We start from the raw sequence: 16,438 nt of genomic DNA, 5'->3' as shown, positions 1-16,438 counted from the left end.
GGCTTAATATCCAATTTCAGGCCCCAGTTTTCTACGGCTGTAGGAATATGACTGCAAACTCCTCCTTTATATTGCAAACTCTTTGTGGGCAGGGAAGTTGTCGACACACTCTGTTGTAGAGTACGCCCCCAATTTCCCAGTACAATGCTCTGTGCACAGTAAGCACTCACTAAACAGCACTGATTGATTAAGCACCTCCTAGGTGCAAAGTCAGAGAAGCAGCATGGCTAGGGAGCCAGAAGGACCAGGGTTCTAATCATGGCTCTGCCACTTGTCAGCTGTGTGACCTTGGGCAAGTCACTTAACTTCTCTGTGCCTCAGTTCTTTCATCTGTAAAATGAGGATTAAGACCGTGAGCCCCTCAGGGCAGAGGGACTGTGCCCAACCTGATTAGCTTGTACCTACTCCAGCACTTATAATAATAATAATGGTATTTGTTAAGCACTTACTATGTGCAAAGCACTGTTCTAAGCGCTGGGGAGGTTACAAGGTGATCAGGTTGTCCCATGGGGGGCTCACAGTTTTAATACCCATTTTACAGATGAGGTAACTGAGGCACAGAGAAGTGAAGTGACTTGCCCAAAGTCACACAGCTGACAGTTGGCGGAGCAGGAATTTGAACCCATGACCTCTGACTCCAAAGCCCGTGCTCTTTCCACTGAGCCACGCTGCTTCTCTTAGTACAGTGCCTGCCAAATAGTAAACATTTAACAAACAGTATTTTTTAAAAGCCCAAAACTAAACCCATGGAAAGCACAACAGGAGCATAACACATTCTCTGCCCACTGGGAGCTTACTTTCTAAAAGGAGAGACGGGAATACCAGTAGTTATAAGCAGTGGAATCAGAATAAAGAAATGTAATGTTCAATCAACTGCACACCTATAGAGGAGTGCTGGGGATGGCAATAAATAAAAGGCGGGAGTGCTAACCACCAGTCAATCAATGGTATTTATTGTGTGCTTAACTTTATGTGCAGAGCACCGTACTTAGCACTTGGGAGAGTACAATAAAGTAGATGTGATAGAGGTGCTTAGGAGCACCTGATTGTCTGGAAAGGCTTGTATGTAGTCTGCAGTTTGAAGCAAACGGAGACATATGGCTCTTACAAAAAACTCTGGCACATCTGGCTGCCTCACCAGGGCAGGGGAAGACTTGCGAAGGAATCTAGCAATAACAAATTAACCTCTCAGACGAATACACAATCTGTCAGTCAGTGCCAGGCATGGGGCTGGGTATTTTAGGGGACATAAAGACTAAATAACATAGGAAGCCCTAAATGAACAAAGTCAAAAAATCCCCCCAAGCGTATTCTAACGGGAGCAACTTATGGCTTTCTGATCTTCGGGAAAATGTAATGTTGTCAACTGCCACATGGAGAGATGGATCGCTCCTTGTATGCCTGGGAGACTTCCTTGGAACTTGATGTTTTCTACTGACATTGGAAACCATCGTGCCTGAAGTGAGAAGGGCATATTCTCATCACCCTGTGTGAAGTTTCCCTATGGAAATGATATCTCAGTTTAGTGGATAGTGGGTAGAGCATAGGCCTAGGACGCAGAAGAACCCGGGTTCTAATGTCGTGTCTGCTGTGTGACCTTGGGCAAGTGATTTAACTTCTCTGGGGCTCAGTTACCTCACCTGTAAAATGAGGATTTAAGAGTGTGAGCTTCATGTGGGACGGGGACTGTGTCCAACCTGATTGACTTGTACCTACTCCATTGCTGAGAACAGTGCTCGGAACATAGTAAGCACTTAACAAGTACCATAATATTAATAATGGCATTTATTAAGCGCTTACTATGTGCAAAGCACTGCTCTAAGCACTGGGAAGTTTACAAGCTGATCAGGTTGTCCCACAGGGGGCTCACAGTCAATCCCCATTTTCCAGATGAGGTAACTGAGGCACAGAGAAGCAAAGTGACTTGCTCAAAGTCACACAGCTGACAATTGGTGGAGCTGGGATTTGAACCCATGGCCTCTGACTCCAAAGCCCGGGCTCTTTCCACGAGCCATGCTGCTTCTCCATAATTATTGTATATGGTACCCTAAGCAAAAACAGAAGATGATTTGTCCAAGAACACCGACCTGATACAAGAAAGATCTTATGACTCTTAGGCAGGCAGTTTCTGCACTGCCTGCTGTAACAACCTGTTATTATGGTATTTGCTGAGCACTTACTATGTGCCATTCATTCATTCATTCATTCAATCATATTTATTGAGCGCTTACTGTGTGCAGAGCACGGTACTAAGTGCTTGGGAAGTACAAGTTGGCAACATATAGAGACGGTCCCTACCCAACAACGGGCTCACAGTCTAGAAGTGGGAGACAGACAATGACACAAAACGTGGACACGTGTCAAGTCATCAGAATAAACAGAAGTAAAGCTAGATGCACATCATTAAGAGCAGGGTAGATACAGGATAATTGGGTTGGGCATAATCCCTGTCCCACATAGGTCTTACAGTCATAATCCCCATTTTACAGATGAGGTAACTGAGGCGCAGAGAAGTTAAGTGACTTACTCAAGGTCACCCAGCAGACAAGCGGTTTAGCCAGGATTAAAACCCAAGTCATCTAACTGGCAGGCCCATGCTCTTTCCAGTAGGCAACACCCCTTTTCTATTTTTCATTTTGTTTTGAAAAGCAAGTGATCTCTCAAGTCAACAAAATCACTTCTTTTTGTTTAAAAATTATGAAGCATAGGTTTGAAGTACAGAAAAAAGTTCCCCTTCATTATTCTAGACTGTGAGCCCACTGTTGGGTAGGGACCGTCTCTATATGTTGCCAACTTGTACTTCTCAAGTGCTTAGTACAGTGCTCTGCACACAGTAAGCGCTCAATAAATACGATTGAATGAATGAATGAATGATGATGATGAAGCAGCGTGGCTCAGTGGAAAGAGCGCGGGCTTGGGAGTCAGAGGTCATGGGTTCGAATCCCACCACCCCCACATGTCTGCTGTGTGACCTTGGGCAAGTCACTTAACTTCTCTGTGCCTCAGTTCCCTCATCTGTAAAATGGGGATTTAGACTGTGAGCCCCACATGGGACAACCTCATCTCCTTGTATGCCCCCCAGCACTTAGAACAGTGCTTTGCACATAGTAAGCGCTTTACAAATACCAATATTATTATTATTATTATTATTATTATGAAGATAATAATGATTACACTACTAATAATAGTAGAGCTTACTCTATAGGAAGCACTGCTGTAAGTGCTAGTGCAGATACAAGATAAGCAGATTGGATACCTTCCCATCCCACATGGGGCTCACAGTCTAAGCAGGTGGGAGAACAGATATTTTACAGATGAGGAAACTGAGACACAGAGAAATTAAATTCATTCATTCAATCGTATTTATAGAGCGCTTTCTGTGGGCAGGGCACACAGCACAGCAGACAGTAAATGACTTACCAAAGGTCACATGATGATGATGATGGCATTTATTAAGCACTTACTATGTGCAAAGCACTGTTATAGCACTGGATAGAAGGCAAGAGGCAGAGCCAGGATTAGCACCCAGATCCTCCGACTCTTACTCTTTCCACTAGGCCACGCTGCCTATTGCTAGAAAAGGCATTCCCTCCAATTGGATTATTTTACCAACTAAAAGGCATCAAATTGGCCCATATTACACTCATGTTTATACAGCTATTGAGTCCTCCGAGAGAATGTGGAAATAAGAGCAAAGCAAACACTCTAATTAGGGGCCTAAGGGGCTGATTGAGGAGGAAAGATTAAGAGAACTAAATATGTAGAGTTTGGCTAAATGGTAACCAAAGAGGAACGTGATGGCTGCTTTAAAAAGACTCTGCAGACTCTCAGCACCAGAAGGGAGAGGGAGGAAATTTAAGGTAGTACCAAAGGGATTATTAACTCCGCAAAGTTGAATTTGATTTAAACTCTTCCAGAGCTTGGAATGAGGCAAGCGATGACCTGGAATAGAAATTCACAACCCCTTTATGAACCAAATGGGTTCCAAGAACTTTGGTCAAAATTACAGCAGCATTTCACATCTGTGGATCATCTTCACAAAAGTTTGTCTAGATCTGTGGCCAACACTAAGCAAGCCAGCTTTCGCGTGTGTGTGTGTGTGTGTGTGTGTGTGTGTGTGTGTGTGTGTGAGAGACTTTTAGACTGTGAGCCCACTGTTGGGTAAGGACTGTCTCTATATGTTGCCAATTTGTACTTCCCAAGCGCTTAGTACAGTGCTCTGCACATAGTAAGCGCTCAATAAATACAATTGATGATGATGATGAGAGAGAGAGAAAGAGAGAGAGAGAGAGAGTGTGTGTGTGTGTGTGTGTGTGTGTGTGTGTGTGTGTGTGTGTGTGTAATTTCCATTCCCTACCGTGGGCCAATTTTATCTGTATTTTCCTCTTCTGTTGTGTAACTTTTCTTCTTTTGTGCTGGTAATTTCTGTACATCTTCCCTCCCTGCTATGGGCTTGTCTGCCTCCCTTTCTAGAGGTGCCTCCTAAAAGAGGTGGGACCCTGTTTCATTCATCCATTCATATTTATTGAGCACTTACTGTGTATAGATCACAGTATTAAGCTTCTGGGAATTACAAATCCTCAACATATAGAGACGGTCCCTACTCCAACAACGGGCTCACAGTCTCGAAGCCAGACGCGGCCCTGCCATACATAGAGAAGTCACTGACTCCTGAACAGTGTTTCCACATTCTTTGGAGCCCGAGAGCTGCAGGACATTTGAGTTTGAATTTAGAGAAGCAGTCTACCCTACTAGATAGAGCACAGGCCTGGGAGTTAGAAGGACCTGATGATGATGGCATTTTTTAAGCACTTACTATGTGCAAAGCACTGTTCTAAGGTAATCAGGTTGTCCCCCCCAGGGAGGATGGGAGGGGCTCACAGGCTTCATCCCCATTTTACAGATGAGGGAACTGAGGCCCGGAGAAGTGAAGTGACTTGCCCAAAGTCACACAACTGACAACTGGCAGAGCCGGGATTTGAATAATAATAATAATAATAATAATAATAATAATAATAATAGCATGTATTAAGCGCTTACTATGTGCAAAGCACTGTTCTAAGCACAGGGGAGGTTACAAGGTGATCAGGTTGTCCCACGGGGGGCTCACAGTCTTAATCCCCATTTTACAGATGAGGTAATTGAGGCCCAGAGAACTGAAGTGACTTGCGAAAAGTCACACAACTGACAATTGGCGGAGCTGGGATTTGAACCCATGACCTCCGACTCCAAAGCTCGGGCTTTTTCCACCGAGCTACGCTGCTTCTCCTACCGGGGTTTTAGTCTCTGCTCCATGACTTGTCTGCCGTGTGACTGTGAGCCAGTCACTTCATGTTTGTGGACTTCACTTACCTCAACTGTAAAATGGGGATTAAGACCGCAAACTCCATGCGAGACAGGGACTCTGTCCAACCCTTTTTGTTTGTATCCCTCTTCTAGACTGTGCCCCTTCTAGACGGTGAGCCCACTGTTGGGTAGGGACCGTCTCTATATGTTGCCAACTTGTACTTCCCAAGCGCTTAGTACAGTGCTCTGTACACAGTAAGCGCTCAATAAATACGATTGAATGAATGAATCCACTCCAGCGCTATTACAGGCCTGGCACGTAGTACGTGTTACCATTATTATTTTTGTCATTATTTTTTCTTTCTTTGAGTCTTGAAAGTCACCAGAGAGGTGCTCAGTTTTAACTGATCATGTATAGAAATGCACTCTCATGGATGAAAAGCTTGCAATCCTGGAAACTTGGGGAAATCACCACATCAGAGCAAAAGCTTCACAGTTAACTCTCAATTATCCATGGTCAAGGGGAGGGAAGAGGGAAGGGAGTGAGAAAGCAAGTGATAATGGAAATTCCCAGATAATCCAATCACAGCACTTTAGCTAATAGCTCCACACTCTTCTCCCAGCAAACATTTTAGCAGAAAGGCTAACTAGGGTCAAAGCTAACTGATTTTACCTTCCCTTTCTTCCTGATTCTCCTGGACACTCCAAATGAGCAGGAAAATGGAGAGAAGGCAAGACTCAGAATGGAAAACCAGAAGAAGCAAAGATCCCAGATAATTCACAAACTAGACAATCAGACCATAGACAACGGGAGAGTTGAATGCATTTTCTAGTCTAGAACAGTGCTTTGCACATAGTAAGCGCTTAATAAATGCCATCATTATTATTGCCTTCTGATTTCAGAAACCTCTCCAGCCAGGTCTTGAATAAAATAGTGTTTTCTCTCCGAGTACCACCTAGCACAAATGCAGTCCACCTTTTTAAGCTTATGGAAGAAGCTCCACCACACACAATGCCCTTCCTATTTGTGGAACCTCCTTATAACAATTAAGTCTATTTCAAGTTTTGACAAATGGCAAAGCTTCCAGACCTGCAGTCAAAAATAAACACAAAATTGGTATTAAAAATTGATACAGCAGTTTCAAGGAATCCAAGACTTTGCTTCAAGCTTAGCGAGTCATGGGGAAAAAGATCTTACTCTTCAAAGAAAAGAAAGCAATTCGGAACAGGATCAGAAAAGTAGGTTTCAATGAGGCATTTTAGAGAATAAAATGGGATAAATCCCTCAGCACAAAAATAAAAAAATAATAAAGTTAAAGTGGGGATGTGCACCTCTAGGTTCTGTTGTTCATGGCCCTGCACAATAGATAGAAAAGCTTTAGCCCAAGTCTGGCCAAACGTATCCTCTCTGTCTTTGCAAATTGTCTCACACCAAGGTTACTCTGACACGAATTTCAACACACCAATTGACACGCAGTGACACAGGTGGTGAAAAACCACCACTGACGTTTCCAGTGAGAAAGACGAAGCTTGTTTAGAAACACGAAATGTCATTATCCTGATCCTGTTTCAAGAAGGATTATCCTGGCCGGATAATAGACGGGCCACCCCATTAGTTTTCTACCTGAGAGCACCCCTTGAAAGTGAACTGTCTTCCAGGTTCAGGTTAGTACCGGGCTTGACGGATAGTAAGCGCTTCACCAATGCCATTTAAAGAGGTGGCTTCAGAAAAACAAATTCAACACTTTCACATCAATTTTGGCAACATGTCACTTCCAATGTCATTCTAGCTCAGCTTTAAAAGCTTGAGGGTGGGAGGTAGGAATGAGTAAAATTATTTTTATCAGGATGAACTTCCTCTCCCAAGGACCAGGCCGGTGCCCGGGAGCTGAAGAAACATCACAGGGGGAGAGAGCTGGCTAAAAGGCTGGCGAACACCTTAGCCGAGGAAGTTTAACGAACTGGTTCTCGTTTTCAGAGGGGCCGTGCGTGGCCCCCAGAACTGAAAATCCATCCGCTGATGTGGGAAATGCACATTTTCTATCATCTCCTCCTCCCTGTCCCAGCCTGAGCAGCTCCCGGCAGCTGCTGCCATGGCTGCCCTTGGCGTCCACGGCAGACTCTCCCCCTCCTCAGGCGAGCCAGCGGCCAGGCCCGTTTCAGCGGGTTGAGCCCGTTGAATAATGCCCCGTTGTTCCCAGGGTCTCCGGGCCTTTATCCCCCTCTCCTAGGCGCTCTGGAGGATCAGACATATACTGACCAGTCCACCTTAGGACTCCCAGCACCATCACTTCGGAAACAGCTCCCTAGGATCCTTCCTCCTCTCCAAAGCATCTCAAGCATCCTACTTGTGGCATCCTTGGAGGCCCGAGACCAGGGAAAAGGGAGCCCGTCATGTCCCAAATCTCAACCCTGTTTGGGAGAGGGGGAAGAGGAGGCCGGAGACTAGGACTGCACTCTTCCTTTCACGCTTCCATCGGTCTGTGCCCTTTCTGGCTCTTGGGCTGAGCTGCCCATTAATGCCCCCAAGCCACAAAGTGAAACAGTGAGAGTACCCCTGACCAAGACTTTTTATTCCCCCAGGATCTCACCCTCTCTCCTTTGCAGGGAGAAAGAAGACATCCTTGCCCTCGGAGCAGCCGGGGAAGCCGATGGGGGCAGAGGGGGTAAAGGGGTGCCCACCAAACAGCCCTGGGAAAGAAACTGGCAGAGAGGAGTGGGGGTCGGGGGCTGAACAATGAAGAACCTTTGCTTAATAAATACTCTTAAATCATGCAAACTGCCCTGCGGAGTGCCAACTGAGGGTCAGGGTAAGTAGGGAAAAGCAGCCCGAGATAATGGCTGGATCCCGGGCCTAAGTGTCAGCAGGTCAGGGATTCTCATCCCGGCGCTGACCCTTGTCTGCTGGGTGACCTGGGGCAAGTCACTTCACTTCTCTGAGCCTCAGTTCCCTCACCTGGAAAACGGGGATAGAGATTGTGAGCCCCACATGGGATAGGGACCGTGTCCGACCTCATTTACTTGTATCCACCCCGGCGCTTAGTACAGTGCCTGGCAAATTCATTCATTCATTCGTTCAGTCGTATTTATTGAGAGCTTACTGTGTGCAGAGCACTGTACTAAGCTATTGGGAAGTACAAGTCGGCAACATATAAAGACAGTTCCTACCCAACAAGGGACTCACACATAGTAAACGCTTAACAAATGCCATTATTTTTCTTTTTAAGGGGGCAGAGCTAAAGGGAGAGGGTGGGTATCTATGAGTGTGCGGTGGGGAGAGGGAGAGCAGGGATTGCAGCGTGGGAAATAAATTAGTGGTAATAATAATGATGGCATTTATTAAGCACTTACTATGTGCAAAGCACTGTTCTAAGCGGTGGGGAGGTTACAAGGTGATTAGGATGTCTCCCGGGGGGGCTCACAGTCTTAATCCCCATTTTACAGATGAGGTAACTGAGGCACAGAGAAGTGACTTGCCCAAGGTCACACAGTTGACAATTGGTGGAGTCGGAAGTTGAACCCATTACTTCTGACTCCAAAGCCCGGGCTCTTTCCACTGAGCCACGCTGTACCGGAGACTAAGTTTCCTGCATTTTTTGCAAACTCTGCTATGCCCTGTGCCCAGGCCGGTGATGGGGCGGGGGGCTGGACAGGGGGGCTGGACAGGGGGTTTCCCCTCTCCCCAAACCATCTCTTGGAGATGGCCCGTTGAGATGAGGCTCCCCCGCTCCATCCCCTCCCCCAAGTAGAGTCCAGCCAGCGAGGACCGAGGGCGAGGGGACTTATCAAGAGAAACAGCATGGCTCAGTGGAAAAGAGCCCGGGCTTTGGAGTCAGAGGTCATGGGTTCAAATCCCAGCTCCGCCAATTGTCAGCTGTGTGATCTTGGGCAAATCACTTCACTTCTCCGGGCCTCAGTTACCTCATCTGGAAAATGGGGATTAAGACTGTGAGCCCCCCCACGTGGGACAATCCGATCACCTTGTAACCTCCCCAGTGCTTTGCATAGAGTAAGTGCTTAATAAATGCCATCATTATTATTTGTTTGTTAACGGCATTTATTGAGCGCTTACTATGTGCAAAGCACTGTTCTAAGCGCTGGGGAGGTTACAAGGTGATCAGGTTGTCCCACGGGGGACACTGTTGGGTAGGGACTGTGAGCCCACTGTTGGGTAGGGACTGTCTCTATGTGATGCCAATTTGTACTTCCCAAGCGCTTAGTACAGTGCTCTGCACATAGTAAGCGCTCAATAAATACGATTGATTGATTGATTGACTGTCTTTATATGTTGCCAACTTGTACTTCCCAAGCGCTCAGTACAGTGCTCTGCATACAGTAAGCGCTCAATAAATACGATTGATTAATCCCTATTTTACAGATAACGGATCTGAGGCAGGGAGAAGTGAAGTGACTTGCCCAAAGTCACCCAGCTGACAATTGGCGGAGCCGGGATTTGAACCCATGATCTCTGACTCCAGAGCCCGGGGTCTTTTCACCGAGCCACGCTGCTGTTATTATTGTCACTGCGCCCCAGAGAGACAGAGAGAGAGAGACGCCCCTTCCTCCCACCCTGGGGTGTGGGGTCGCGGGTTCGAATCCTACCCAGCCCGGCAAGCCGGCTGGGGTTCTTTCCTGTGGCTGGATTTAATTCCAACGGCACGTTTTTTCCCAGGAACTTTTTCCCCCCCTTCTCCCCGGCAGCCGGCCGGGGTCCGGATCCAGTCCTCCTCCTCCTCCTCTGGCGCATCCTTCCTCCTGGCCGTCCGTCCCCTAGGTCGGGGAGGGGCCGAGGGCCGGACCGCAGCGGTCCGCAGAAGGTGGAAGCCGGGGAAGGGGCAGGCTGGGGAGCTTGGGGCCCGCCGGGCAGAGCCGCCCTTACCTTGGCCCATCAGGGCTCCGAGCAGCAGGCTGATGGAGGCGTTGCGCAGCCCGGGAGCCGAGCCCTGGGAGCCCATGGTCCCGGCGGTCGGGCCCGGTCCGGCCCGTGGTGTGTCCGGCCCGGCCCGGCCCGTGTCCGCCCGCTCACGGTGCCGCTGCCGTCTCCGTCCCTCCGGGTCCCGGGGTGCCCGCGGGCGGGGCTGGGGGTCAGCCGTCCCTCTCCCGCCCGCTGCCCGGGTCGGCAGCCCCCTCCGGACGCTCCATCGTCCGGCCGGCCGAGGGGCTGTCTGTCTGTCCGTCTGTCCGCCCGAGGGGCTGTCTGTCTGTCCGTCCGTCCGTCCGTCCGTCCGCCCACGGGTGGGTCCCGGGCTCCGCGGACCTCGGGCTGCTCTCCGGCCCGGGCTGGACGCGGCCCAAGGGAGCGCGGGGCTCCGCGGGGACCTTCCTCCCCCTCCTCTTCTTCCCCTCCTCCTCTCCCCCTCCTCCCCCTCCTTTCCGCCTTCTCCTTTTCCCCCTCCTTTCCTCCTTCTCCCCCTCTTTTCCTCCTCCTCCTCTTCCCCTCCTCCTTTTCTTCTCTTCTCCTCCTCCTCTTGCCCTTCTTCTCTTTTTCTGTTTTCCTCCTCTCCTCCTCTTCCCCTCCTCCTCCTCTTCTCCTCCTCCTCTTGCCCTTCTCTTCTTTTTCTGTTCTCCTCCTCTCCTCCCCTTCCCCCTTCTCCTCCTCTCTCTTCTCTTCCTCTCCTCCTCCTCCCCCCCTCCTCCTCCTCTCCCCCTCCCCTTCTTCTCCTTCTCCTCTTGCCCTCCTCCTCTTTTTCTGTTCTCCTCCTCTCCTCCTGTTCCCCTCCTCCTCCTCCTCTCCTCCCCTCCTCCTCCTCTTCTCTTCTCCTCCTCCTCTTCTCCTTCTCCTCCTCTTCCCCTCCTCCTCCTCTTCTCTTCTCCTCTTCTCCTTCTCCTTCTCCTCTTCCCCTCCTCCTCCTCTTCTCCTCCTCCTCTCTTCCTCCTTTCCTCCTCCTCCTCCTCTCCTCTTCCTCCTCTCCCTCTTCTCCTCCTGCTTTCCTCCTCCTCCTCCTCTTCTCTTCCTCCTCCTCTTTTCCTCCTCCTCCGTCTCTCCCGGCTCCGACGCTCAACTTTTCTCCCAGCTCCGCCAAGGCGGGCCGAGAGCCCCCTCCCCTCTGCCCTGCTGGGGACCGCCCCCCGCCCCACCCCGGGGAGGGACTCGGGACAGACCCGGGAGACACCGAGACCCGGGAGAAAGAGACCCGGGACGGGCAGGGAGGAGGAGGAGCGACCCGGGGGGAAAGGACCCAGACAGCGACAGCAGGGGAGAGGCAGGGGGAGAGGGGCTCTAGAATAATAATGACGGCATTTGTTAAGCGCTTACTATGTGCAAAGCACTGTTCTAAGCGCTGGATCTATATCGGGACATCTTTATAATGCCATTTACTTTATTAATGACGCGGATACATCTATGTATTTAGATGGATGCTACTGATGACTATCTACTTGTTTTGCCGTCTGTCTCCCTCCTTCTAGACTGTACTAAGCGCTTGGAAAGTTCAATTCAGCAACAAATAGAGACCACCCCCACCCAACAACGGGCTCACAGTCTAGAAGGGTCTTCCTCCCTTCAAGGCCCTGCTGAGAGCTCACCTCCTCCAGGAGGCCTTCCCAGACTGAGCCCCTTCCTTCCTCTCCCCCTCGTCCCCCCTCCATCCCCCCATCTTACCTCCCTCCCTTCCCCACAGCACCTGTATATATGTATATACGTTTGTACATATTTTTTTACTCTATTTATTTATTTAATTTATTTGTACATATCTATTCTATTTATTTTATTTTGTTAGTATGTTTGGTTTTGTTCTCTGTCTCCCCCTTTCAGACTGTGAGCCCACTGCTGGGTAGGGACTGTCTCTATATGTTGCCAATTTGTACTTCCCAAGCGCTTAGTACAGTGCTCTGCACATAGTAAGCACTCAATAAATACGATTGATGATGATGATGATGATGAAGGGGCCTGTCGACTTGTTTTGTTGTCTGTCTCCCCCTTTCTAGACTGTGAGAACGGGGATGGGAGGGATGGTCTCTATTTGTTGATATGTACAGATTCATTATTCTATTAATTGTATTAATGATGTGCATAAATCTATAATTCTATGTATTTAGATTGATACTATTGATGCCTGTTTACTTGTTTTGTTTTGTTGTTCATCTCCCCCCTTCAAGATTGTGAGCCCGTTGTTGGACAGGGACCGTCTCTGTATGTTGCCGAATTGTACTTTCCAAGTGCTTAGTACAGTGCACTGCACACACTAAGAGTTCAATAAATACGAACGAATGAATGAATGCTCCGCACACAGTAAGCACTCAATAAATATTGAGAAGCAGCGTGGTACAGTGGAAAGAGCATGGGCTTCGGAGTCAGAGGTTATGGGTTCAAATCCCAGCTCTGCCAACTGTCAGCTGTGTGACTTTGGGAAAGTCACAACTTCTCTGGGCCTCAGTTCCCTCATTTGTAAAATGGGGATTAAGATGTGAGCCCTCCGTGGGACCACCTGATCATTTTGTAACCTCCCCAGTGCTTAGAACAGTGCTTTGCACATAGTAAGCACTTCATAAATGCCATTATTATTATTACAAAATATAATTGAATGAATGAATGAATGAATGAATGAAAGGAGGGAAGGGAGAAAGGGAAAGATGGGGCAGAGGGAGTGTAGGTAGGTTTCCTCAATCTGGGGTCTAGAGGGAGGGGTCAGTCAGCTATAAGAAAAGTTGTGGGGTGAAGGGAGAGAGGCTGGAAACAGTGAAGCTTAGTGGAAAGAGCCCGGGCTTGGGAGTCGGAGGACCTGAGTTCTAATCCCCACTCTGCCACTTGTCTGCTGTGTGACCCTAAGCAAGCTGCTTAACTTCTCTGAGCCTCAGTTATCTATTAAAACTGTGAGCCCCACGTGGGACAACCTGATTACCTTGTATCTACTCCAGGGTTTAGAACAGTGCTCAGTACATAGTAAATCCTTAATAAATACCATTATTATTATTAATTAGTATTAAAGGCACAGATCTCCATCCATCTCCATCTCTTCAAATCCACGATAGTGGCAGAGTGCAACCAGGGACTGCCCCCATCCAGCTCTCCGTCTTTGGAAAGGAGGCAGAGCAGGAGAGGGTGGACCAGGAACCATTCTGCACTGATTTTAAAACACCTTCTCCTCTCATGCAGGTCCAAGAGAGCCTGCCCTCTGTGACTTCATCCAGAGAGCTCACCCGGGCACAGGAAGCACAAATAGACAAATGCTGGGATGGGGGAAGATGCCAGCCACTCCTCCTGTACACTCCGATTTCAAATCCAGTTCTTGGATAAAAATGAACAAGTTCTCAAGGAATACACGTACTGAAGAAAATCTCTCTAAGGGACAACAAAATTGCGCTCAGAGATTTGATCCTGCAAAGATCATTTGTCAGCCGTCAAAGTTCCACAACATTCAGGCAAGAAGGAATCTCATCTGATCAATTCTTATGCCTTCAGATAATAATCAGTCGATCAATCAATCACATTTACTTAGCACCACTGTGTACAGAGCACCGTACTAAGCACAAATACGGAAGAGATGAAAGACACAATCCCTGCTTCCAAGCGTTTACAGCCTAATGGGATAAATCTGACCGGTTCCAGACCAGTGCACAGATATTTCTCCTCCAGCTGTGGTCACCTGCTCTTATTACCATGTCATCACCGGTCAAAAAAAGCTTACTTTTTGATGAAGAGTGTGATTTGCCAGAGTTTAGGCTTGCTTTCCACATTCCAACTCCATGGCTTATTGGAAAGAGCCCGGGCTTGGGAGTCAGAGGATGTGGGTTCTAATCCTGGCTCTGCCTTTTGTCAGCTGTGTGACTTTGGGCAAGTCACTTAACTTCTCTGTGCCTCAGTTACCTCATCTGTCAAATGGGGATTAAGACTGTAAGCCCCACGTGGGACAACCTGATCACCTTGTATCCCCCACAGCGCTTCGAACAGTATTTTGCACATAGTAAATGCTTAACAAATACCATCATTATTATTAATAATGCCATCATAATTATTATTATATAAAATTCCCTTTCTTTAGAGTACCTAGGAATTCCCTTCCTTTAGAGTGCCAAGGAATAGCAATACATGACCATCACTTGCTGTCAGTATAATTTGTCCAGATATCCTCCAAAAGTGGAGGTTTAGGGTTTTCTCTCAAAAGTATCTCCAAATTGGTATCACGTAGTATATGCAATTTGAGCATTTTCAAAATAAACATTTCCCTGAATGTCAAGAGTCCTACATGTAAGTTACCAGTCTTTGGTGAGTTAAATCAATAAATCATCTCTGTGGCAGCAGGCTCCCAATGTGCAGAATCTTTCACTCTCTCAAGCATATCCTTTTCCTCTGGGAAATTGAGCTACAAAGTAGACCCTACAAATTAGACCTCTTAGGGCAAGAACTGTGCCTTCCCTTGGAACTTTTCCCTGGGCTAAGAAGTCCACAGCAGCTAGGTTTCTAAATTTCTAAGCCAGCTCATATATTGCTAAAGAGTTTCTCCACAGTCCTAGCATTTGTCTACCACAGTTGCCAGCGAAAGTTTGGAGGAGTAGTTTATTATTATTATTATTATTATTTATTATTTCAATTCAACACAACCAGACTCAAAAAGTGGTTGGGTGTAGACGGGACATTTTTCACCAGAAGAAGCATCCAAATACCTGAGTTCTGACTGTCCCAGGAAGTCACCTGATTGACAGCTGTCCAGGGTGATGACAGTTCTGCACGTCTCCTCATCACTGATCTTCCACGGTTTCCAGAGCTTTCTGGGAGCTCCTGTTTCTCCCTTTCTTTGCTCCTTTCTCCTTCAGTGGGAGGGGGAGTCAAAAATGTTTCTACCTTTCAGGTGATCCTACTGACACAAGGTCCCCAGAGCAGCAGAACTTAGTGGTTTGTGACCCTAGGAGCACTGGTCCTAATTGTCTGATGTGTCCCCATTAATGTTGGCTTGGTCCCCAATAGCTGGTATTCCCTGTGAAGAATCAGCCAAAAAATGTAAGTTTCTACAATAAAAAAATTTGCCATAAAGAAGGCTGTCCTGTGCAACTGTTCTGTGGTGGTCTTCGAGTGAAATCAGTCATTGGAAGTTGGGGTCCCATACCACCCTTTATCAACAGGTTAGCTTATTCCCTAGCTTCCCCTTTTTCCTGGTGTCAAGGGCTGGCCCATTGACAGATTAAGTCTGACCAGTTATTTGAAGGTCCCATGACGGCAGCAAGCTGTGACTGATCTTGAGATTACATTACTGGTTCAACAACTAGACAGCAATGGCAATGCGAGGAGGGGAATGCCGGGAGAAAATTAATCTCCTCCGCTAGTTAAAGAGACTTGTGCATTTCCCCCCCATGTAACTTTGAGGCCCGGGTTACAGTCACCAGATCCGGAAGCCTGGCCAAGCCCTGCTGGAGAGACTACGATGGTCAGTTTCACATGGGGTGGTCATAATTTTGGAGCTTCTGAGAAGGCAGGGGTTTCTCAGGAAGAAATAATAATAAAATAATGTTAAAAGCTTACTATGTACCAAGCACTGTACTAAGTCCTAAAGTTGATACAAAATAAACAGGTTGGACACAGTCCTTGTCTCTCATCAAGCTCACAGTCTAAGTAGGAGGGAGAATGGCTATTTAATCCCCACTTTGCGGATGAAAAGACTGAGGCCAGAGGTCCCATAATGACACTTTCTGAAGAGAGAATCCTGATGATGCCATCCCACTAAGATCTGGACTGAAGACTGGTAGCAAAGATAATTTTCCTAAATGACATTTCTGGATGACTTTGGTCTTGTTAGTCGGATTGACTAACCCCAGAGTAAATGACAATCCCAATAAGAGTAGTCTCTTCATGAGGTTCATGCCTGGTCAGAAGTGTCTTGCTAATGTGGAGTGCACAGCAAAACCTAGCATGAGAAAATGCTTTAAAAATGCAGGATGGCACCTATAAAATAGTCTGCTTGTGAATTTCCAGGCACAATACATAGGTCCATTTGAAAGGAATCAAGCTTAAGTCTGTATGAACATCAGAAGCCCCAATCTATTTCATATGACCAGGTTCATGACACAAACCAGCTCATTTACGTTTATTGATGGCCCCAAAGAGCCAGTATATGTATATAATTGTATACACATAATTGGCTATAATTGTCTATATATATATATATATAAAATTGTAGTTGTTAGTGTAAAAATGAAGGGTATATATATAAGCAGTGTG

At 47.4% G+C, this 16,438-nt stretch overlaps 1 protein-coding gene across 1 annotated transcript in view; it reads right to left on the bottom strand.

The window, feature by feature from the left end:
- Positions 1-16,080, bottom strand: part of LOC119942088 — a 146,338-nt gene extending 130,258 nt beyond the window's left edge. The window contains exons 1-4 of the mRNA XM_038762742.1: positions 16,031-16,080; positions 14,828-15,033; positions 13,426-13,567; positions 10,166-10,593 (exon numbers count right to left, since the gene is read on the bottom strand). Coding sequence (XP_038618670.1) covers positions 10,166-10,593; positions 13,426-13,567; positions 14,828-15,033; positions 16,031-16,080 — 826 coding nt within the window. The remainder of the gene's footprint in view (positions 1-10,165; positions 10,594-13,425; positions 13,568-14,827; positions 15,034-16,030) is intronic.
- Between the last annotated feature and the right edge of the window lie 358 nt (positions 16,081-16,438).

Source organism: Tachyglossus aculeatus, chromosome 21 (assembly GCF_015852505.1).
Source record: "Tachyglossus aculeatus isolate mTacAcu1 chromosome 21, mTacAcu1.pri, whole genome shotgun sequence".
Classification (NCBI taxonomy): Eukaryota; Metazoa; Chordata; class Mammalia; order Monotremata; family Tachyglossidae; genus Tachyglossus; species Tachyglossus aculeatus.
This window is presented reverse-complemented; position numbering and strand designations above follow the sequence as displayed.